Source organism: Narcine bancroftii, chromosome 2 (genome assembly GCF_036971445.1).
Source record: "Narcine bancroftii isolate sNarBan1 chromosome 2, sNarBan1.hap1, whole genome shotgun sequence".
NCBI lineage: Eukaryota > Metazoa > Chordata > Chondrichthyes > Torpediniformes > Narcinidae > Narcine > Narcine bancroftii.
In genome coordinates, this window is record NC_091470.1 from 173,604,449 (window position 1) to 173,627,788 (window position 23,340).

At 42.0% G+C, this 23,340-nt stretch overlaps 1 protein-coding gene and 1 long non-coding RNA gene across 3 annotated transcripts in view; one reads left to right on the plus strand and one right to left on the minus strand.

Annotated features, from left to right (window-relative positions):
• ldlrad2 (low density lipoprotein receptor class A domain containing 2) overlaps positions 1-23,340 on the plus strand; it is a 55,509-nt gene that overhangs the window by 16,226 nt on the left and 15,943 nt on the right. The window contains exons 1-2 of one of the 2 annotated variants that reach the window (XM_069919156.1): positions 7,884-8,175; positions 12,896-13,414. In XM_069919156.1, the coding sequence (XP_069775257.1) occupies positions 8,097-8,175; positions 12,896-13,414 (598 nt within the window). In that variant the 5' untranslated portion in view covers positions 7,884-8,096. Of the gene's footprint in view, positions 1-7,883; positions 8,176-12,895; positions 13,415-23,340 lie in introns of those variants that run through there. The other variant, XM_069919157.1, reaches the window with a different exon arrangement.
• Positions 6,789-7,797, minus strand: LOC138752522 (uncharacterized). Its single transcript, XR_011350719.1, has 2 exons — positions 7,705-7,797; positions 6,789-7,124 (listed from the first exon to the last, which is right to left on the minus strand). It is a non-coding gene; the product is annotated as an uncharacterized lncRNA (long non-coding RNA).

Consider the following 23,340-nt stretch of genomic DNA (forward strand, 5'->3'; position numbering starts at 1 on the left):
AAAATTGTCCAAAAGATAATGCTCTAGGTCATCCATGAAGTCCACCCTGTTATCCTGGTTAGTATTTCAGTAACATCCTGCCAGAAAGGTCTCACCTTCACACCCGACCGTGTAGCATGTACAAACATTTCTATTTCTATTTTGATTTATGTAGTTTCTGTGGTGTGAGATATAATTGGTGTAGAAAATTATATCGTACTAATCTTATCTTACATTTATAATTGATGCCATACAATCCAAGCACTAATCAGATCAACATCTTTCCATTATTGCAACTCCTAAATCCGACTCTCATCTCTGTAAACCTGGTTTTGAACTTTCATTTTGGAGAGGAAAGTACATTTTAGATGTAAATTTAGATGTGTTCCCCAGCCAAATCGTCTGTTCATCCACACTCTTTAAGTAACCAACCATTAACACTGCACTCGGTACAAATAAGGGGGCTTACAGCTACCAAACTTTAAGAATTATTATAGAGCAGCACAATTAAGATACCTATCAGATTTTTATCAAACAAGGGAAAAACCAGATTGGACCAGATTAGAGCTAGACAAAATAGGGGAGAAGGTACCTGAACATATACTATATAAGTGGGATGAAAAGCTGGTGCAACATGGGAATTCACAAGTACTGCACCATTTGCTCAACATTTGGAAGAAGATTCACATAGAAAGGAAAAAAAAACAAATTACCAACCACCAAAATTAATATTGACGCAAAATCAACTAATCCCTTTCACAATAGATAACCTTTCCTTTAGAGAATGGGAGAGAAAAGGGATCAAAAGAATAGAAAATTGTTTTTCTGGGAAATAAATAATTATCTTTTGAACAAATGAAATACAAATATGGTATAACTCACAGTACAATGTTTGCATACCACCAACTGAAAACCTACTTAAAAAAAATTTTTTTTCACACTAAAAACCATACTGACCAAAATACAAAGACATTTTTCTCTTGAATATATAGTGTCATTTTCTCCCCTTTTCCCCCTCCCTTCCCTCCCTCCCTCTCCCCCTTCCCATTTATTCAAAGTTCAATCTATAAGATACATTAAACCCGTTAAACAATGTCGTCACTTAATAAAAATAAACAAGAAATTTTTATCTTTTACTTTTATATACTCAGTTCATTTCGTTGTCTTCTCCTTCTGTCATTTTAGGTGGTGGAGGTCCGTGGTAGGATTTCTCTATTGTGTTTCATGTATGGTTCCCATATTTGTATGAATATTGTGATGTTATTTCTTAAATTATGTTATTTTTTCTAATGGAATACATTTATTTATTTCTATGTGCCATTACTGTATTCTCAAGTTGTCTTCTAATTTCTAGGACTGTAAACCTAAACAAAAATGGGAACAAGATCTAAACATAAAGATAAAGAATGAAACATGGGAAAAGCTATGCTCCGGAACTATGAGAAATACAATAAACACGAGGTTACGCATGATACAATATAATTGGTTACACAGGATATACATCACACATCAAAAGTTAAACAAATGGGACCCAACAGTATCAGATAGATGTTTTCGCTGTAAGGAGGAAACAGGAACAACAGTACATGCAATTTGGGCATGTGAGAAAGTGGAAAAGTTTTGGGAAGATCTAAATCAGGTATTGAATAAAATCACAGAAAGCAACATACCAAAAAATCCAGAGATATTTCTTCTAAGTAATATAAGAAGTCAAGAACTTGGACTCGACTTGGATGGAGCACAAAAAAGATTTATTATGATAGCCTTAGCTGTAGCAAAAAAATGTATTTTGTCAACCTGGAAATCAGAAGAGAGCCTGAGAATGCAGCAATGGTACATAGAAATGAATAAATGTATTCCATTGGAAAAAAAATAACATATAATTTAAGAAATAACATCACAGTATTTGAACAAATTTGGGAACCGTACATGGAACACAACAGAGAAGTCCTACCATGGACCTCCACCACCTAAAATGACAGAATGAGAAGAAGACTAAATGAACTGACCCAGTACGTAAAAGTAGATGACACAATTTTCTTGTTTATTTTCATTGCGTGATGACATTATTTAATGGGTTTAATGTATCATATATGTTGTACGTTGAGTGGGTAGGGTGGGAGGGGGGAAAAGGAGAAAATGTTTATGTGTATTTTGGTCAATATGGTTCATAGTGTGAAAAATTTTAAAAAACACTACACTCAGCCTTCTGGTTTGTCCTTCCAAAACACATCACTTCGCACTTAGCTGATAGAAATCCAGCTGCCAATTTTCTGCCCAACTCTGCATCCTGTCTATATCATCTTGTAACCTTCGACAACCTTCACCTCCATCCACAACTCCTCCAACCTTCATGTCATTCGCAAACCTACTGACTCATCATTCACCATTTCATCCAGGTCATTTATAAAAATCACAAAAATCAGGGGTCCCAGAACAGATCCTTGCAGTGCTCCACTAGTTACTGACCTCCAGGCAAAATAGTTTCCTCCCACTACTACTCTCTGCTTTCTTCCTACAAGCTCATTTTTTATCTACACAGCCAAGGTTCCACTTATCCTGTGCCTCATGACTTTCTGCATGTCTCTCATGGGGAACCTTGTAAAATGCCTTGCTAAAATTCATATCGACCACATCTACCTCCCTACCCTCATCAATTTCTTTTGTTACATCCTGAAAAAACTCGATTAGACTCGTGAGGCATGACATTCCCTTCACAAAGCTGTTATGAGCCCAGAGGACCCCAAAACCCAGCAGCAACAGATATTCACCAAGACAGATGGTTACTTAAACAAAAGTTGCTTTTAATTATCTTTAAACATGAAAATGGGATCAAGCTTTAACTTTGCCTTGCAGCAATGCTACACGGTGCTTCCCGGGGGAGCAATAATGCAACCATTTAGCACTAGACTGCTCACTTTTCTCAGGCATACATTCATATTATAACCATCTTACAACTTCACTATATTAAAAAAGACAATATCTGTGCACAAAAAGTAAGGCCGTGTCGTTGGTTCATTCATTATTCAGGAATCTGATGCCAGCGGGGAAGAAGCTGTCCTCGTGTCGATGAGTGATTGTCTCCTAGATGGTAGCAGAGTGAAAAGGGCATCGCCTGGGTGGTCTTTGAGCATAGAGGCTCCTTTTTTAAGACACCACCTCATGTAGATGTCCTTGATGGAGTGAAGTCTGATCTAGGTGATTCTCTCATCCTGCCAAACACTGCTTATCCAGAGCAGTGCAGACAGTAGAAATGTTTATCAGCTTGCCAATTATTTGATCCACTAATATTTGGAATGCAGTATGTCTTTTACAAGCATGTATAGGTTGTGAAATGGAGTCATCAGCCATGTTGCCAGCATAAAGCTTTTGTCAGCCAATAATGAATTTTTGGTTTGTCATTGTAACTTGGATATAACAGATTAAATGGATTACATTAAAACTGCTAATTAGTATTGACCTAAATGGTGCTTTCTCAAAAGTGACACAAGAGCTGGCCATTGAAAGAAAAAACTCTTTGTGGTTTCATTTTGGACATTCGATGTGGAGCAACCACTGCACAGTAGGGAAGGCTGAAACTCTAGAATGTCTAGCCTCTGGAATGGGAGAATAAAATATAGGGTACATTCTTTAGTTAAAATGGCAACTTGCCAGCAACACTCATGTTACAGGGCTGAATAAGAATAAAGAGAAATTTGAACACCCATAGCTCTCATCTTTCTTTCTCCTCCTGATCGCTTCAGTGCTCATTTGAGTATCAGATTCCATCAAACAATGATGTTGAAGCAGCATTTCTCAATCTGCCTTTGTGGGTGAAAGGCATTAGGATAGATGTATGGACTGGCCAGTCCGAACCTCCCTGATCTTCCCTAACCCCTCCCTTGGCTCCTCCCTGGATTTTCCAATAAAGCCTGGCGTGCCCCGACTTGCCTCTTCTTGCTCCTGTGCCTGGAACCTGGCCAAGTCATGTATCAGTAATGCTCAGGTTTTTGGTAATTAAAGCCATTTAATTTCCATCATGTCCACGTGATTATTGTGTGCTTCAGAGCCTCCCACAGACTATAGGTCTGCAGGAAAGACAGATATTACTGATATTATAAGCAAGTAATAAGAAAGCAAGTTTGTAAATTTGACAACAAAATTCTCAAAAAGAAATTCCCAATAAAACAAAAATCTTGTCAGCATTCTGGGAAAGGGTTCAAGGTGACTAGACCACACCCCAACTCCACCTCTCTGATGGTCCGTGTTTATTATAGGTAATCCCCATTAAGTAAAGGAATACTTCACGTGGTCAGTAGTGAAAAAGTTTGGGAACCATATTTATACAATCAGTGATATCAGGACCATGCTATAGAAAAGCCTATTTTCCATCTGTTCTATTGTGTTCACATCGGGTTTCCAGTAGTCTAATAGAGGAGACTGCAGATTACAACTCTGTTCGGGTGGTTTTAGAATACACTATTTTGCAATGAGTAGCAACTTTGTGGAGTAGATGACTGACAGGGTTCTGGAAGAGCACAGTAGAAATGGTAAAGGTGGAATTGTGAATGCTCTCTCATGACACAAGAGAACAGTCAATGTGTGCTCCATTCAGCTGCTGCCAATTCTGTGCGTTGGGCCACTCAGGAAACTTCATTGCATGTCAGAGATTGCAGGTTTGCGGAGCCATTAGATTCCATAACCACAGCTCAAACTAGTCAGAGAGCAAAATGAGCTTCCACAGCACACAGCAACATTGGGTATTTTCTGCTTTTGCTAATGAAGTTGAGACCTCAGCCATTAATGTGGCTTGAAGTTTAAATCTGCAGGTATTGATAAGTTACTGGCCACCATTTCCAAAATGGAAGTAAAAGGCCAAAGCTTCATGATGTACAACCATAGAGTGGAGACATCCAAGCTTCTTGAGAATTTAATCAGATACTCACATGAAAACTTGAATGTTAGGCATGAAATGTGGTCCATGTTTGGTGAATAATTCAGGGATGTGACATGGAAAATTGTGTGAATGGAGCAATCTAATTATTAAGATGGTGGAGATTTGTTGATGACTTTGATTACGTTTGTGAGGTCATTAATTTTTTTTTCAGCAGACATCCAGATTTTTGGACATTACTCAGGAGTGATTCTGATTGATGTCCTGCAGCGCCTCATCATTACCAATCTCAATATACGAAAATTAGTTTGCCCACTGGCATGGCTAATCCACCACAGGTTTCAGCAAGCTCTCCAAGGCCATGTGAGAATGGGATTTATATTTGTGTAAGACCGTATTCATTTATTGAGGCTTGTATTTGGTACTAATCCACTAAACAACCAGATTGACATTGGTTGGAAGTTGAAATATGGATTCTAAATTTCAAGAATGAGCTACATCAAGTCATACTGGCATAGTTTGTAATAAAAAACACAGAAATGCTGGAGGAACGTAGAGGTCAAACAATTGAATCCCTCCAATAGTGCCCCATGATCTTTGAAGCTACTTGTGAAGGCAGTCAGGCTCTCAGTTCAATACCTAATCCATGATCTTACACTTCAAATAATGCAGCAAGTGAGTGGTGCAAAGTTAAAATGTTATGCAGTACTTTTATGTTCAAATCCCAACTCACAATATTCCAACTCAAAGGAAGGGGAAAGTGCCATTTTCTACAGAGATCATGCAATAAAATTGTGATCTTAAAGCAAAAACAAAACCCCTTCAAGTTCTGGAAATCTGAATTGAAAGCAGAAAATACTGGAAATGGAGAGAAAATTAGAATTAACTGTTCATGTGAAGTGTCAAGGAGCTGACACATTAACTTTGTTTTCCTTTTGGCAGAGGCTCCCTGCCTGATCTGAATGAAAGTGTGGCTGTTTGGTGCAGCCAACATTGAGGGGAAGGACCACAGCCTAGAGTCCTCCCATTACCAGGTATTGAGGAGCTGAGACTGAGGGGAAGCCCTTCTAACAGGGGGGAGGGGGAAGAAGAAGTGATAAGGTGCCACAGGGACCACAGGATATTTAGAGATCGGAATGACTGACATTATAGGTGTGAAAAGACATTGAACGGTTTTCTTTTTTGTAATTAAGTCTATTTTTGGTTTTAAAAATTGCCTTTAACCTGAAAATGTAATATATCAGAGGACATAAGAATACCATCAATTCAGTTCTACTGCTAGCTACAACTCCAGTTAGTTATACCAATACTGGATAACTGTTTATTGGTTAGTGCCTATGGCCTTAATTTTACACCACTCTATACTCCATGAGCCAACTCTTCTCAGGACAAAATTGAGTGATAGATAGATAGATGGGTGGGTGGATGGGTTAGTAGGTGGCTGGATGGATGAATGGGTTTCTGCATTCCCTGAGCTGGTGGAACATTAAGCAGAAGCTTCTAGAAACTTCACTTTCCAGTGAGATGTTGCAGTATGCAAATTTCCTGCTTTCATTCAGAAGAACCGTTACAGCAATGTTAAAAGTATTTTATATGCTTGAAGTATATTGAGGAGGCCTTATTTTTGTGAAAGAGAGGCGAGAATTGGGTCAATCTGGACTGCGACTGCCCATGGTAAAACAATCATCTAACAAATGTCAATAAAACACAAATCATTACCAAATTAAAGGAGGAGAGGTTTGTAGAACAGGGACAATTCACTTGATAGTGGGAAACTGCATCTCCAAAAATATCATAAATTATAATTGTTCATCAGTTCATATTCCAGTAATACCTATAATTACTTAAATCTTGTAGCACTTTACAAAATGGAAAGTATAACTAGAGATTAATTAATCTGAAAAACATTCATGCATGAGCTACAAAAGTAAAAATGTACTCTTAATTTGAGTTTTTAATACAATTTAAATGATAGCTTTGTACAAGAAAGTGCTAATTTTAAATGCAGAAATGTAACATCATTTCAGCAGTTGTTGAGAAAGTTAGTCTTGCGATATCCCTGAGAGCATTTCATTGGCCTTAACACTAAAGTTCATCCCTTAACACCAGTTTAAATACTATAAAAGGATGATGATATTTGTAGAGGTTTGTAAATCCAAAGATTTCTCCATTTAGATTGTTGAATGTTGTGACAACTTGGATGCGTTGCAATTTGGTTGCCGCGTTTTATTAGATTTCAGTAAAAAGGTAGATTGAAATTTTCATCTTCATTCTGTGGGCAGAGGTGGCAAATTAATACTTATACCAATTCAGCAAAGATGCAGATATACCCATATACATGCAGTGATCTGCATCTGGTGAGCCCTTATTTGACCTTCTCTACATCGGAAAGACTGGACACAAACTGGGAGACTGAGCACCTTCACTCTGCATCATGTCCTCATGTTCTATCCCACCAAGACCATCTGTAAATTGGAGGAACAAAACTTCATTTTCCACCTGGGCACTCTCCAACCAGATGGCATTAACATCTGCTAGTCTGTTCCTCCTTTCCCTTGTCTTCTTCCCTCCAGCTCTCCACTCCCTTCCCTCTCCATTCACGGAGCCATCCCCCCTCTCCGTTTGCTGGTGTGCCCTCCCTCCTTTATCCACCTATTACCTCCTACCTGTGGAACCATGCTCCTCCCCTGCCCCTTCCCCCCCCCCCCCCCCCCACTCCCCACCATTGTGTTTGGGAGCCTGCTGCCATACAGTTCCTTGATGAAGGGCTCAAGCCCCAAACACTGGTTATGTATCATGTTTGTCCAGCATTGTGATTTTACTTCAACCATGGAGTCTGCAGACTGTCTTACCTCTTTGCATCTCCTAAACCTAAAGCCCAACATCCGCAAAAGTTAACACTGAGAAACGTGTTTGAGCTGCACTGCGGTTGTCTCTTTGCTCAATTAAACTCGCATTGTTTCCATGGTTTCCCCCAAAACACACACGAGTGGACAAAGAAAGACCGTTGGCTCTTTGTGTGCCAAGTATTCTGCCCTTTGGGATCTCCCGCCGCATCTTCCCTCCAAAAACAATTTGCGTCGGAAGAACCGGAGCTTCAATTTTTTTTTCTTGACTGCTTCTCCAAGAAATGGGGAGCTTATTGGTTGGTTGGGGCATTTGAACAATCTCAGAGAGAAACTGGAGTCAAACAACCTCCCAGCGAAACATCTTTCGGAGTTCAGGAAACGTTAGAGCGGGTGGGATGGAAGGAGAGCGGAGATTTCTGCAGTCCACTCTATTTCTATTGCTGAACGTATTGTGTGTGAACTCCATCCAAACAGGTAATCAACTGATGGGCGTGAAAAGTCCTTAATTATCATTTATCTCGGCCAGTTCTAACTCGGGTTTATCCTTGTTTATAAAATGTGCTTCTTCCGTGATTTCATTTTGTCCTTAATCCGAAATGTATTATTCATTCTTTCGAAAAGCAAACCCCAACATGTAAAACAGAAAAGGATATTCGATTACAGAATGGGAAAGTACTGCAAACTTCCCGCGGACTTTGCAAAGGGTTTCAGCCGTTTCACTGATCGCTCTCGTCGTTGATCAGTGGGATTTCGGGGGTCTGTGACTTGGCCGGGACACCACCTGGGTGGACCTTATTCCTTCTACTACCTCCGCTTGCTTTTCCCTCTTCGACGATGCTCCCTCTTCCATTCTCCGACCTCAGCCGTCCCAACTCCAACCTCTCTTTCCTCGCCAGTGTTCTTCACCCACAGCGGCCAGGGTTCAACTCCTCCTGTACAGCTTCCACCTCTCCACTCGTGGCAACCTTACAAAGACCAATTGCATCCCCGTTTATCCATGGCGGTGATGACTTCCAACTGTCCTCACCTCTGCACATACACAGACACACACACACTTGCTTCCTGTTGGGGTGCCTGCCTACAATGTTGTTCATACCTCACGCCCGAAACGTTGGTCTTTAGTTTTGCTGAATGGCCCAATTCTGCTCCCTAAGTTTTCTGGCTAAACCGTGGTCATCTGAGGCTGCATGGGTCAGAAGACCCTACTGCGGGGAATATTTGGGCGGATGATAAGAATAAACTCGGGCAGCATTCTGGCAGAAAGACATCGCTGACTCTGAGGTAGGATCCCAGCCTCTTGTCATCTCAATGAATGTAAGAGAGGTACATTGCATCGGATTCTTCTGTGTCGTGACAATAGTTGCCCTGAATGGTGAAAGCATGAATGGTTTGGACTGAGAAAATCACCCCACCCCCCAGAGACCTGGCTGGGTTCAATCCTGATACCTTGATGAAGGGTTCAAGTCTGAAACGTTGGTTATTTTGCTACACTGTTTGGCCTGTTGGGTTTCTCCAGGGTTGTGTTTTTACTTCAATCAAGAAGTCTGCGGACATTGGTGTTTTACTCCTGCTTTGACCCAATTGATCATAACTACTTTCTCCAACACCCCAGTGCAGATACATTCTTGTCCACTCCATTTCTGCTGCAAAGGTTTCTCAGCCCATGCCAACTTGCAATTCTGGTGTTCACCCCTCCACACACCCCCCAAAGGACATCCTTGCCCTTCACCCGATTCTCCATGCAATCTGAGCTTTGCCATGTCATCGGACAACAAGTTTCCCATGTTGGCCAATTCCTCCACATTCTGGACTTTCCCTGACATGTTGGACTAAAAGGCAGAGATTGGTTTTGGCAGGAGAAGAAGCAAAAACATTTCATTTTTATATTGTCAGTACCACCAATCGCAAGGTGGTACAGCCAATTAAATAACTTTGGAAATATAATCCTTTTGCATGTTTCTAGCATTATATGGCGATAAGGACCCATTACGTTATTTTTAATTTTAACAGCACAGTGCTGTGGAAGGCACTTCTGGCCCATATAACCCATGCTGCCCAATTAACCTATCAAACCCTTACATGTTTTGGAGGGTGGGAGGAAACTGGAGCACTTGGGGAAATCTGGGCAGGTTAGGGGGAGAATATACAAACTCCTTACAGAGATCATGGGATTCAAACCCGTATTACTGGCACCATAATGGTGTTGCGCTAACCGTGCCACCCATTGTCATTTTATTGATGTTTTTAGGTGTAACAAAAGGTGGGGTACCGGGAACCTTGTCCTTTCTCAAAATAATGCCATGAGATCTTCATTTTTCCCAAGAAAGAGCAAATTGAGTTTTGGTTTCAGGTTGTAATGAAAATATAACAATGAAGCTTTTCCTCATTTCCAGAATGAGATTTGAATCCATAACCTATTACCTGACTCACAGGTATCACTGGCCAAGATTGAAGCCATTGGCTTCTGTCCCCATTGCAAATTCTGTTCTATCTCCATCAACTCCATCTCTTTTTCAACCAACTGTATGAGACTGAACTGAATTGTTTATGATGTTCAAGTCAAACTAAGTTTATTGTCATCTGATTGCAGGATTACAACCCAACGAAACAGCGTTCTCTGGTCCTCGGTGTAAAACACACAGACACACAACCAGACATAAAACAAACACAGGCAAACAATACAAATGCAGGACAAGTATTCATATACAGTAAATAGATAAATAAATAAATATTGCTTCATGAATATGAGAGTTTAGTGTGAGCAGATCCTTTAGTTGTTCAGCATTCTCACTTGCCTGTGGGAAGAAGCTGTTCCTCAGCCTGGTGGAGCTGGCTCTGATACTCCTGTATCTCCTCCCCAATGGGAGTAGCTGAAAGTTGCTGTGTGCGGTGTGGAAGGGGACCTCTATGATTTTGCGCGTTCTGTTCAGACAATGATCCTGGTAGATCATGTTGATGGGGGAGGGAAGGGGGAGGGAGACTCCAGTGATCCTCTCTGCCACCCTTGTTGGTGTTTTGTATCAGCTGAGGGTATGCTTCTCACCACACTAAGAAAGACTGTCTATGCAGCATAAACCTGACTCTGCTCCTTCTACTCTTGCTGAAGCTCTCAACTGTGGGGTTTTTTTGTATTTGACCATTTCAGGGCATCTTGGCCAGCTTTCCAATATCCACCCTCTGTGGTCTAGATCTGTTATTCTAACTCCCATCCAGTTCTAGTGATGAAATGAGGTTGTCCAATGCTCAACTGCATTGTTAATAACATAGTGAAATCATAACTCCTGTTTTACCATGTGGAAAACACTGGCGACAGCTGTGTTTCAATTGACAGATCAGGATTATTGATGGATCAGTATCTTTGATGGAGCATTATCATTGATTGATCTGTACCTTCGATGGTTCAGTATCTTTGATGGATCAGAGTCTTTAGTTTACCTCTAAGCAGGACAACTGCTGAGATTTTAGACAAAACATATTCCATCACTGTTACATTAATATTGACCTCCAGTTTCTGTTAAACCCCTCCCCTGAGTCTCTCTCTCTCCCTATCCCTCTTTCTCCTTTCTTCCTGCTCCCCACCCCTTTTCCTTCTGCCCTCCAATCTATATCCATCTGTAACCTCTTACCTGATTGCCTGTTCTCCTCCTCCTGCCCTTTCCTCCCTCCTCGCCTCCCCCCACTTTTTTATTTAGGTTCCCATCTGCTTTTTGTTCATACCTTGACAAAAGACTCAGGCTTGAAACCTTTACTTCCTTTAGGTGTTGCGTGTCCGCCTGAGTTTTGCAAGCACTTTTGCTTGCTGCACTAGCAATCACAAAGCCTCGAAACTTTCCTGTTTAACTCCATCTCTGTTTGTCAGTTTTCAATCTTTTAAAAATGGTACACTAACTGCAATTGGTATTTGTTTATCTCCCAAGCATCCAAGTTTTTTTTTGTGGAGGATATGGCATAACATGTGCAGCAGTCTTCCAATATGAAAGGAATTGTCCTGAAGATAATGTTTCACAATGCATTGATCAAAATCTGATGCAAACAGACAGAGAAACTACTGACAATGGGTGAACAAATCAAATCAGTTTTAAACATTCTTCTGAATGTCTTAACTAAACTTCCCTCAGCCCCTGGAAACCTCACCAATAAATACTGAAGAACACAATTATTCTCTTATGTTCTCCATGTCATTCATGGGCTATGTGATGCGAGGAAACGGACAATGCTGGATTTAAACTTTGGCAGGTCTTTCATCAGAATCCCCATAGAACCCCTATAAAGGTACCACTTTATTGCTTTACCACTGTTTGCCGGATAGAAAATCAGCCACAACAGATTGCTTCTATTGTCAAAGGAAATAACTTATATTTATAGCAATTTCAATTAACATTATTCTTATACATTAGGATAGTTTATGGGAATTTCACTGGCTGTTTACACCCACTTCTTGCACTCAAGGCATGTCCTTTATTTTAATTTTTCATCGTTTCTTAATGTTGATCCATTAATTCTCAGGGCAGGCCACATAATGGTCAGTCAGTAAGAAATGCTGAAAAATATTTAAATAGTAATCATTCATGGCATTGCCATCGTGGAATTGGGATGATCTGTGCCTTACGCTCTCAAATGGAAGCAGCTTTTGGGATGCCATGTACAATCCCACTTCTACAATCCTGAAAGCAGTTTTATGAAGAAAAATACAACGTAACAATATAAAATACTTGCTCAATTTTATGCCTCGTGGACAAAGTTGTGCAGACTAGACAGCAGTAACTTTCAACCTTAACACTTGTATGGCATTACAAGCGTAGCATTTTGAAATAAAAAGAAATATTTGATGACTTTTATATATAATTATTATGGACAAATGTGTAGTTCTTTTTTCACATTTTAACACCCTGCCCAACCAAAATAGGAAACTCAATTGGGTGGTGATTGGACCTCTTCATAAAACTGCTTTCAGGATTGTAGAAGTGGGATTGTACATGGCATCCCAAAAGCTGCTTCCATTTGAGAGCGTATGCACACACAGATCATCCCAATTCCACGATGGCAATGCCATGAATGATTACTATTTAAATATTTCTATCTCATAATAAATGAGCCAAGTTGAGTGTAGACACAGATTTTTTTTGTCTGAGATTTTCTTATAGATTATGAATACTCATAATAAATAATTTGTTTTTTTTTCTATTGCTCCAAGTTAACCTGGTGGAATTCTGTGGAGAGTCCATCAGGGCTGATGGAATTATTATCAACTCACACCAAGAGTCTCAGAAGTACTATTTTGTCACAGTTGGGATTGACTGTGGCTTTACGATGCAGGCCGCCTTACCAAAGGACAAAGTTCAGTTCCAGTTTACATCCTTTTTAGTGTACAGCCTCCTGAGAGAGTCTTCTATCCTTCAACCCACGACTGCACCTCCACTACTTCAAAACACCGCGACGGGACCTCTGCCCCTACTGAACAGCAGTGGAGCTGGGCAAAGAGCTGTCATTCCACATGTACAAGAGGAGATTGTTGACACTTGCAATGCTGGATCGTACGTGCAGTTTTATGATGGTAAGGATCGAACTTCTCCACCAATTGGATCGCTTTTATGTGGGAAGAACATCCCCAAGCCAATCTTGTCAACTGGCAACTACCTTTCCATAAGGCTGGTCACCAGAGGTCAACAACCCAGGGTGGAATTTGTTGGACATTTCACGTCCTACAGACCTGGTGAGAAATTTCTTAATTGTTAATATTTCAAGCAAAATCACCATTTTTGGACTTTTTGTACACTGATACTATTAAATGCGGGTGTCATTAACAGACGAATTGTGAAAGGAATAAGCAAAGGCGAATGTGAAATGCCCGAGAGACCATTATTAGGTTTGCAGCTCTATCATTGCCATCTTGGAATTGGGATGATCTGTGCCTTATGCTCTCAAATGGAAGCAGCTTTTGGGATGAGTGTAAAATGGGTGATAACAGATGAGCTGCTCAAAATACATCTATACATCTATCCTAAATTTTCATTGCAGAGATGGTAAAATCAAAAATCAATCTTACTTTGACGTTCATTTGTGAGACGGAGGCAACACTGGGAAAGTCCAGAGTTTATTGTCGTCCCAGTTGAAGATAATAGTTGAGCGATGAATAATTGGGACGTGAGGTGATGGACTGTGATCTGCTCTGATGATGACCCACAGTTTGCACTGTGCAACCAGGGCTTCCTCTTGCTGCTCAATGCACAGACGGTGCTGGAGAAACTCAACAGGTCACGAGGAAGCAAAGGGCAACTAATGTTTCGGCCTGAGCCTTTCATCAAGGATTGAGCGAAGAGTAGCTGAATAAAAAGGTGTGGGAGGGAAGGAGAAGAGGGAAGGCAGGGGGAGGAGTACAGGCCAACAGGTAAGAGGCCATAGGGGGATATGGGTGGGAGGGCAGAAGAAAAAAGCTGAGGTGATGGAGGGGAGGAGAAGAGGGAAGAGGCAGGGGGAGAAGTACAGGCCAACAGGTAAGAGGCCATAGGGGGATATGGGTGGGAGGGCAGAAGAGAAAAGCTGAGGTGATGGAGGGGGTAGCTCTCTGATTGGAGGGGGCAGAGAAGTGGGGAGCTAGAGGAAAGGAGAGAGGGACAGGGATAGAGAGAGACAGAGAGAAAGAGAGACGGGTGGGCTGAAGAGAAAATGAGGAAGTTGATGCTCATATCATCTGGTTGGAGAGTTCCCAGACAGAATATTGGGTGTATTTCTCCAATTTATGAATTGCCTTAGTTTGGCAGAGCACAAGGCCATGGATAGACATGCTGGAGTGGAATTAAAATGGTTGGCCAGTGTAAGGTCCCTGTTACTGCAATGGGTAGCATGAAGGCACTCAATAAAATGATCTCCCAGTCTCCATTGTAGAGGAGGCCACAGCAGGAGCACTGGATGCAGTAGATGACCCCTGCAGATTCACAAGTGAAGGATTGCTTCACATGGGAGGATCATTTGAGGCCCAGAATGGTGGTGAGGAAGGAGGGGTAGATGCAAGTGTTACATGCTGAGGGAGCAATTAGTGAAAAAGGATGAGTGGATGAGGGAATCACAGAGGGAGCTATCCCTGAGCAAAGCAGAGAGGGGAGGAGCATTTCTTCCTAATGCTAATTCTGCCAACTCCTGCTAATACTGTCAGGGACAGATGGATCTCTGTGAGGTAGATTATGAGGACAAGGTCAAGTTGATTTTCCCCTCATATTTGTTCTCTCATCACTTGCTGTTGGCCTTGTCTAGCAAAAAAATATCTTCAATCTTCATTCTATGAATTGTCTGACAATGTTCTATAGTTATTTACCTCTCTGTTCAGGGAAAAAAAGTCACCTTTTTCACATGTCGCATCATTTTTCACTCATGAATTAATCTTTTCTCAGCCTCCTTCGTTCTAAGGGAAACAAATATAGTCCTCAGAACGTGATCATAAGTCTATCCCTTCTCTAGTGATTCCACATACTTCCTTTAGTTTACCGGCCACTATCCACATCACTGTATCTGTGGCCTTAGCAGTGTTTGTGGAGTGATTTCTCCTCAGCTTCTGCAAACCTTTGTTAACTCTCTTATCTACCTTGCCTGACGCCCCAGGAACTTGTAGACATGTGCACCAACATTTCCTTTGTTCTTCTAAATCTTTTGGGATCCTGTCCTTTGTCGGTTTTATTTTGCCGTATCTCCTTCCCCTAGCCAATTTTCTTCTCATCTGATGAATCCTTTGATATCTTCCTGTACCATCAAACTCTTCCTCCACCACTGTGCTGATTTTGTTTCATTGATAGACTTCTTAATCACAGACGTTATATTTGAGACTGAATGGTTAAGCTATACCAGGAAAATAATGGGCTTAGCACTCTACCACATGATACCACATATCATACAGCCTTTCAGTCATTATAACTTCAGCCAACCATTTATTTTTTTTCCCACTGAGCTAATCTGAGATCCATCTTATCACTTTCCCTATGTTTTATGGGATGGCTTTCAGCCTAATCTTGCAATATTTTCCAATATTTAAAACTGTTAGATCCTTTTTTATTTAAATTTCAGAACTGCTAAATCTTTTGATCTTTCCTCTCCCTGCTTCATAGGGTGACACAGTTAGCGCAATGCTGTCACTGTGCCAGTGTCCGGGGTTCAAATCTGGCGCTGTCTGTAGGAGTTTGTTTGTCGCTCTCCTCTGTCTGCATGGGCTTCCTCCCACCATTGAAAACGTACAGTGGGGGTAATTGGGCTCATGGGCCAGAAGGGCCTGTTACTGCGCTATAGGTCTGAATTTAAATTGAATTTAAAATGTTTTAAAATTTATTATCAATTATTTCATTCCCTTCCTTCTGATAAAAAGAACTCATAAAGGGGAGCAGAATAAATCACCCAAATTGGAGTTGCACATTACACATATGACCATTATCATATCCCTGACCTTCTCCTAGAGAACACAGGTCCAGGATTTTTTTTACAGCAGGAGAAAATCTAACTCCCCAACCCCACATGTTCTTTCAGAATGGCTGGGCCTTGGAGTGCAGGATTGGTGGGATGTGACAGATTATATTGTATAGATATATTTTAAAGGAGTTAAATTGAGGGGTTTTTTTCTGGTGAAGGTCACAAACACAAACACTTCACAACACAGATCTCATTTAAAATGCCAGAGCTCTCCTCAAACCAGACAGTCCAGGCTCCCAGTGCCTTTGAAAAGACAATGGAAACTGCTTTGCAGAAGGACTTCACAAGTAGGCATTAATTGGGCATGCTGTGGAGTAATGGATTATTGTTTTGGAAAGCAACAGATGAACCCAACACAGAAGATTTGAGTCCGGTGCCGCAGTCTAGGAAGGTCATCTGATTTTGCAAGCAGAGAGAGAGGAGACCAAACAGGTTTTCTCTAAGAGAGAGAGGGAGACTGCTGGTTTTCTGCAGTGGCTTTTGGAAGTTTTTTGAAACACCATTTTGAAGACGGGGGGTTGTAAGTTCTTAGTTCAGCCTGTTCAAAGCCCTGTGGTCCATACAAGAGGATATGGCTGGCTGTATAATGTTTCGTCTGAGATAAGGGAAACAGAAAAGGAACTCTGTGGTGACCTGAAAGAAAGAGGTTATCATCTGGAAAACCCTGAGGGGGCAAGTTTCTTCGGCAAAATACTGACATGACTGATTAAAAGGAATCAGTTTGTGTCCAGCGAACAACATATCTCTCTCTGAAAACCGACAAGAATCTTCCTGAGCAATAACCATTTACCTTTCAAGCACCAAAGCCTGGTGAAATTCATAAATGTTGAATTCTGTGCCGGTGAATCCTGATACCGGTGAACTTGGAGGAGTGAGAAGTGAGATTGGATTGTGAATCAAAGATTCTTTCCTGAACATATACACAAATTACACACATGTGCTTAGAATTAGAAGGGGGTTAAGTTAATAGTAAAATGTTAAGTTTTAAAAGTTAAGTTTGATCCTGTTTTCATGTTTAAAGAAAATTAAAAGTAACTTTTATTTAAGTAACCATTTGTCTTGGTGAATTTCTATTGCTGCTGGGTTTTGGGGTCCTCAGGGCCCGTCACAGGGATTACTCCATAATTCATGCAGATGTATTAGCAAAGAACATAAACACTTGAAAATATATGTGAAATAAAATTTGTTTCCTATCATTTGTTCCTCCTGAATCTTGTACTGTTCACAAGGTGACAATATGAGAGCTCCTTAAATTACTGCACTTACAGTTTTACTTTCCATTTTTAGCCAACTATCCATTATATAAAATATAAAATTATATGTCTAGTCCAACATGGAGGCACATACCTTCATCCTCAGCTCCAAAACTGATTGACAGACCCGACCTTCATGGTGTCAAGACATATACACATTTAGCTGAAAATTGCACTATTTGTGTAAGCGGTAATTTTTAAATATTTTAAACGACTTTTACACTTCGGATTTATACCTGGTATAAATTTTTTAAATATAATCTTACACAATTTGAAAAATGGGAAATTTGAATATGAATGTACTCTGTAGTATTGGCTCAGATGTGGACATTTACAAGTAATTTTGATGGAAATCATTGTCTGTGTCCTTTAATTAGTGCACCAGAAGTTTGTCGCAAAGCGGTAAATGGTGGGGCATTGAGGAGTGTGGTAGAACAGAGGGAACTAGGAATATAGATATATAATTCCCTAAAAGTGATATCTCAGGTGGATAAGGTTGTAAAGAGAGCTTTTGGCATATTGGCCTTCATAAATCAAAGTACTGAGTACAGGAGTTGGGATGTTATGGTAAAGTTGTTTAAGACATTGGTGAGGCCAGATTTGGAGTATTGTGTGCAATTTTGATCACCTAACTGTAGGAAAGTTATCAATAGGATAGAAAGAGTGCAAAGAAGATTTACTAAGATGTTGCCCAGACTTAAGAAACTGAGTTACAGGGAAAGGTTAAACAGGTTAGAACTTTATTCCCCGTAGCGTAGAAGAATGAGAGGAGATTTGATAGAGGTATATAAAGTTATGAGGGGGATTAAATGTAGGTCGACTTTTTCCACTGAGGGAAGGTGAGATACAAACCAGAGGACATAGGATAAGGGTGAAAGGGGAAAAGTTTAGGAGGAACTTCTTCACACGGAGTCGTGGGAATATGGAATGAGGTGCCAGCTAAAGTGGTGAATGTGGACTCAATTTTAAGAAGAAATTGGATGGGTAAATGGATGGCAGAAGCATGGGTGCAGGTCAGTAGGACTAGGCAAAAAAATGGGTTGGCATAGACTAGAGGGGAAGAAGGGCCTCTTTCTGTGCAGTAATGTTCTATGGTTTTCTTTCAAAAAGTTTGTAAAATGGAACATAATGCTCATGGTACAGGCACTCTCCAACCAGATGGTATTAACATCAATCTATTTAATTTCCATTCACCCCTCCCCCACCGCCGCCTCTCTCTCCCTACCTCTTGGTCTCATTTCCTCCAGCTCCCCACCTACTTCCCTTCCCTCTCCTTTCAGACTGTTAGCCTCTCCCCATCACCATTTTTATCCTAATCTTCCCTATGACCTTTTACCTGTCAGCCTGTGAGCTTCTCCTTTCCTTTTCTCTCTGCCCCCACCTGTTTTTCGTTCTACCTGATGAAGGGCCTAGGCCCTTTACTTCTTATCAACACTATGTGACCTGCTGAGTTTCTCCAGCATGTTTGTGCATTGCATGCAGAGGAGATGGAAATAGTGGAAACAGATAGAGATGGGGGTACTTAAAAAGTGAAAAACTGATATAACCATATATTTACGGCACGGAAACAAGCCATGTCGGCCTTTCGAGTCCGCACCGGTTCACGAGAACAACTCCACTAGCTCAACCCTCCCGCTCTCTGCCAATAACCCTCCAACCCCCTCACCTCCATGTTCCGTCCTTCTCTTAAATGACAGAAGGGACCCTGCCGCAACTATCTAATTCGGAAGTTCATTCCATTCTGCCACCACTCGCTGAGTGAAAAAGCCATCTCTAATATTTCTCCTAAAGTGTTGCCCCCTTACACTTAACTCATGGCCTCTTGTTCCAACCTCCCCTGCCCTCAGGGGAAAGAGTCTGTTTATGTCTAGTCTATCTATTTCTTTCATAATTTTAAATACCTCTATAAAGTTCCCGCTCAGTTGTCTACGTTCCAATGAATAAAGTCCCAGTCTCCATAATCTCTCCCTGTAATCCAGATACTGTAAGCCAGGCAACATCCTTGTAAACCTTCTCTGCACCCTCTCCACCTTATCTATATCCTTTCTATAATTTGGAGACCAGAACTGAACAGAATACTCCAAACCTGCCCTCATCAATGCCTTAAACAGCTGCAGCATCACTTCCCAGCTCCTATACTCTACACTATGATTTATGAAGTCCAGCATACCATATACCTTCTTAACCACCCTGTCTTCATGGGTATCCACCTTCAGTGAACTCTGTACCATAACCCTCAGGTCCCTTTGCTCCTCTGCGTGCCTCAATGCCCTCCCCTTAACTGTATATGGCCTATTCTGGTTATTTTTACCGAAATGCAACACCTCACACTTAATCTACATTGAATTCCATCTGCCATCTTTCAGCCAAACAAACCAAATCCTTCTGTAATCCAAGAAAATCTACATCACTATCCACCACTCCCCCTATTTTCGTATCATCCTCATATTTGCTTATCCAGTTAACCACACCCTCCTCTAAATCATTAATATAAATGATAAACAACAAGGGACCCAGCACTGATCCCTGAGGCACCCCTCAGTCTTCCAACCTGACATACAGTTGTCCACCATGACTCTTCATTGTCTATCTCCCAGCCAACCCATGTCACAATCTCTCTACTAATTCCTAGTGATTGAACCTTATTAACCTTCCTTGCGGAACCTTATCAAAAGCCTTACTAAAATCCAAATAGATCAAATCCACCGCTCTACCTTCATCCATCTTTTCTGTCACTTCCTCAAAAAACTCAACAAGGTTCGTCAAACATGACTTTCCTTTTACAAACCCATGCTGGGTGCCCCTAATCAATCCCTGCCTATCCAGATATGCATATATACTATCTCGAAGAATACCCTACATAACCCCCATCACCGAAGTCAGACTTACTGGCCATTAGCTTTAAGGCTGTCTCGGAAGAATATGATATGTTGTTCCTCAAGTTTACAGTCGCCCTCATCAACGTGGGAATGCTGCAAGGAAATGAAATGCTCGGCTACTGAAAGACCTTCATCCAGAGTGTGGGTGTTTGGAGAAATCTGCGTTTGGTCTCACTGATGTAGAGGAGGATACACATAGATCAAGTTGGACAATGTGTATGCAAAGCTCTGCCTCACCTGGAACATCCATCCATCTGTGGCTCTGATTAGAAGTGAGGGGGTGTTGTTCGGGTTTGTGTGGGTCCCAAAGGTTAAGAACCAGACCAAAGTGCAAGTACAAAACACACATTTATTTCAGGGATGGAATTGAGACAACAGGGCCGATATGTCAAGCAAACATCTACACATACACAATATGCAGGGGATAAACATACATTTTCGGATGACGAGGGGGAAACCAACAGAAACTGGGGAAGTTACAAGAGCATAGACATTCAACAGTCAGGGTCAAGGTCCCCCCACCCCTTGACTGGTACGGGCACGGCTCTGCTACCTAGTCTCGAGACTCACCCCAACCCAGTGTAGAAGGTGATACTTACATGCCACAAGGAGTCCAAAGAGGCAGAACAAAGGGGTACATGGTCCTTTATAGTTCTGGGGGCAGAGTGGGGGGGGGGGGGCATTCGTAAGTGTCAGTGTAGCAAATGGCTCGAAGCAAAGTGCAGGGGCTCAGCAGGGGTGAACTGAGGTAATTCACCTGGGCCAATTGGGTGAAGGTCAGGGCTGAGTTTGGGCGGGCTGCCTGGACTGCAGCACCTGGTGGTTTAGGTAGGCCAATCGTAAGGGTCACCTCGATGGCTTGGGGTGACCTTGATTGGCAGGTAGTGTGTCCTCTGAACAGGAGCGCAGCAGCGCCACTTGGTGGTGGACACTAGCGTTACTGCAGGAAGTGCCAAAAGAGAAGGAAGAGTGGATAGAGAGGGTGGAGTAGATTGGAAGGTCTCTGTGGGAAGCAAATGGGGTGGAGAGGGGAAGACATGGTTGGTGGTGGATTGTGCTGAAGTTGGTGGAAATGTCGGAAGATGATGTGCCAGTGCAGAGGCTGGCGAGGTGTAAAGCAGGGACCAACGGGACTTGTTCTGCCTGGAGTGGAAGGGGGAGGGGAGGTGGGGTGAGGGCAGGAATGTAGGGGTATGGGCTATGTCAATGGCAGTGAGGGAGAGCCCATGTTTATGAAAGAAAGAGGACATTTCTGGTGTTATGATGAGAACAGAAAGGGTGGAGGCTGAGGAATTGGAAAAAGGGATGGCTTCTGTACAAGGGACTGGGTGGGGAGCAGTATAACCCAGGGAGCTGTAGGAGTCAGTGGATTTGTAAATAGATGTCTGTGGGTAGTTAGTGTCCTGAGTCCAGAAAGTGAGAATCAAGAACTGGAGAGAGGTGTCAGAAAGAGTCCAGTTAAATTTAAGGGGAGGGTGGGAGTTGGCATGAGCACCGATTTTTCTAATTTTGGGTCACCCCACCTCTATCTGGTTCCACTGCCTCCAACTCTTTTTGACCTACTTCTTCTTACTTTTCTCTCCATCCACCCCTGGCCCATATATCTTGTCCAACACTCTACCACCTCTTGGTTCCCCCCCCCCCCCTACCCGCCCATCTTCTTTCCCTATTCATCTATTTGATATCGCCACTCCTTACCTCAGTCTCAATACAGGGTCCTAACTTGAATCATTGGTTGACCATTTCTACCCACAGATGCTGCCTGACCCGTTGAGTTCCTTCAGTAGTTCAATGTTTGCTCAAGATTCCAGCGTCTACAGTTCTTGTGTTTCTCCGCAGGTGGTGATGTTAAGACTTGGAAGGCATTATTAGAGTAAAAACACACACAAAAAATGCGGGAAGAACTCAGCGAGTCTCAGTGTCGATAGGAGGTAAAGATATATACCTTCTTCAAGGTATAAGCAAAAACAGAAAGGCTTCGGAATGAAGACTGAAGACTGGCCGGGGGTGCAGTCCAGACCAACAGCCAAAAGGTGTGAATTGGGTATGATAAGAGGACCGGTGAGAATTGATTCTGGCTCTGTGAAAGGAGACAGAGGGAAAAGGGGAGAAGAGAGAGAGAGAGAGAGAGAGAGAGAGAGAGAGAGAGAGAGTTGGGGAAAAGCCAGAAAGGCAACAGGAGGAGGAATTAGGGGGGATTTAATGGAAACCGTTGATTTTCATGCCATCCGGTTAGAGGGTGTTCAGTTAGAGATGAGGTGGTCTCAATCTGGCAGTGCATGAGACCTTGGGCAGACATTTTGACTGTTGGTTTGGACTGCTCCTCCTTCCACCCTTTAGTTTTTATTCAGAGGCCCGGTTTGGGCAGCAAGGTTGGGGTAGTGGTTAGCACATCACCTTTACAGTTTCAGTGATTGGGACCAGGGTTTGAATCCCGTGCTGTCTGCAGGCTCGTACCTTCTCCCCATGTCTGCATGAGTTTTCCCTGGGGGCTCTGGTTTCCTCCCACCATTCGAAACGTTCCGGAGATGGAGGTTAATTGGGTGCAAATTGGATGGCACGGACTCATAGGTCGAAATATGTATGTCTAAATTTACAGCCCCTGTAAATTTTGAAGGGTGGGAGGAAACCAGAGCCCCCGGAGGTAACCCACAAAGACAGTGGGAGAATGTACCGACAGTGTTGGATTTGAACATGGGTCATTGGCGCTGTAACAGCATTGCGCTCACCGCCATGCTAACCGTTCCCATTTACTTTTCCTTTCATGTCTGCTTTAAAGATTACTCCTATAATTGTTCTGATATGATCACACCCAACTTCCTACATTCCATTCTCTCCTGACTTGGCATCCTGCAGCAATCAGTCCCGCTTACCTTTATCTCTGTGATAAATCAAGAGGCTCCTGTTCACCGTGGGAAGCTATAATTGCAGATTTACATGGGTCCATGAGTTGGATTCTTTTGTCACATTATATTGATTTTCTGTACCTATTTAAAATTGCAAGAGGCCTCCTGGGTTTTCATGTTTGTCATTTGAAGAGAATTATTTCATGATGG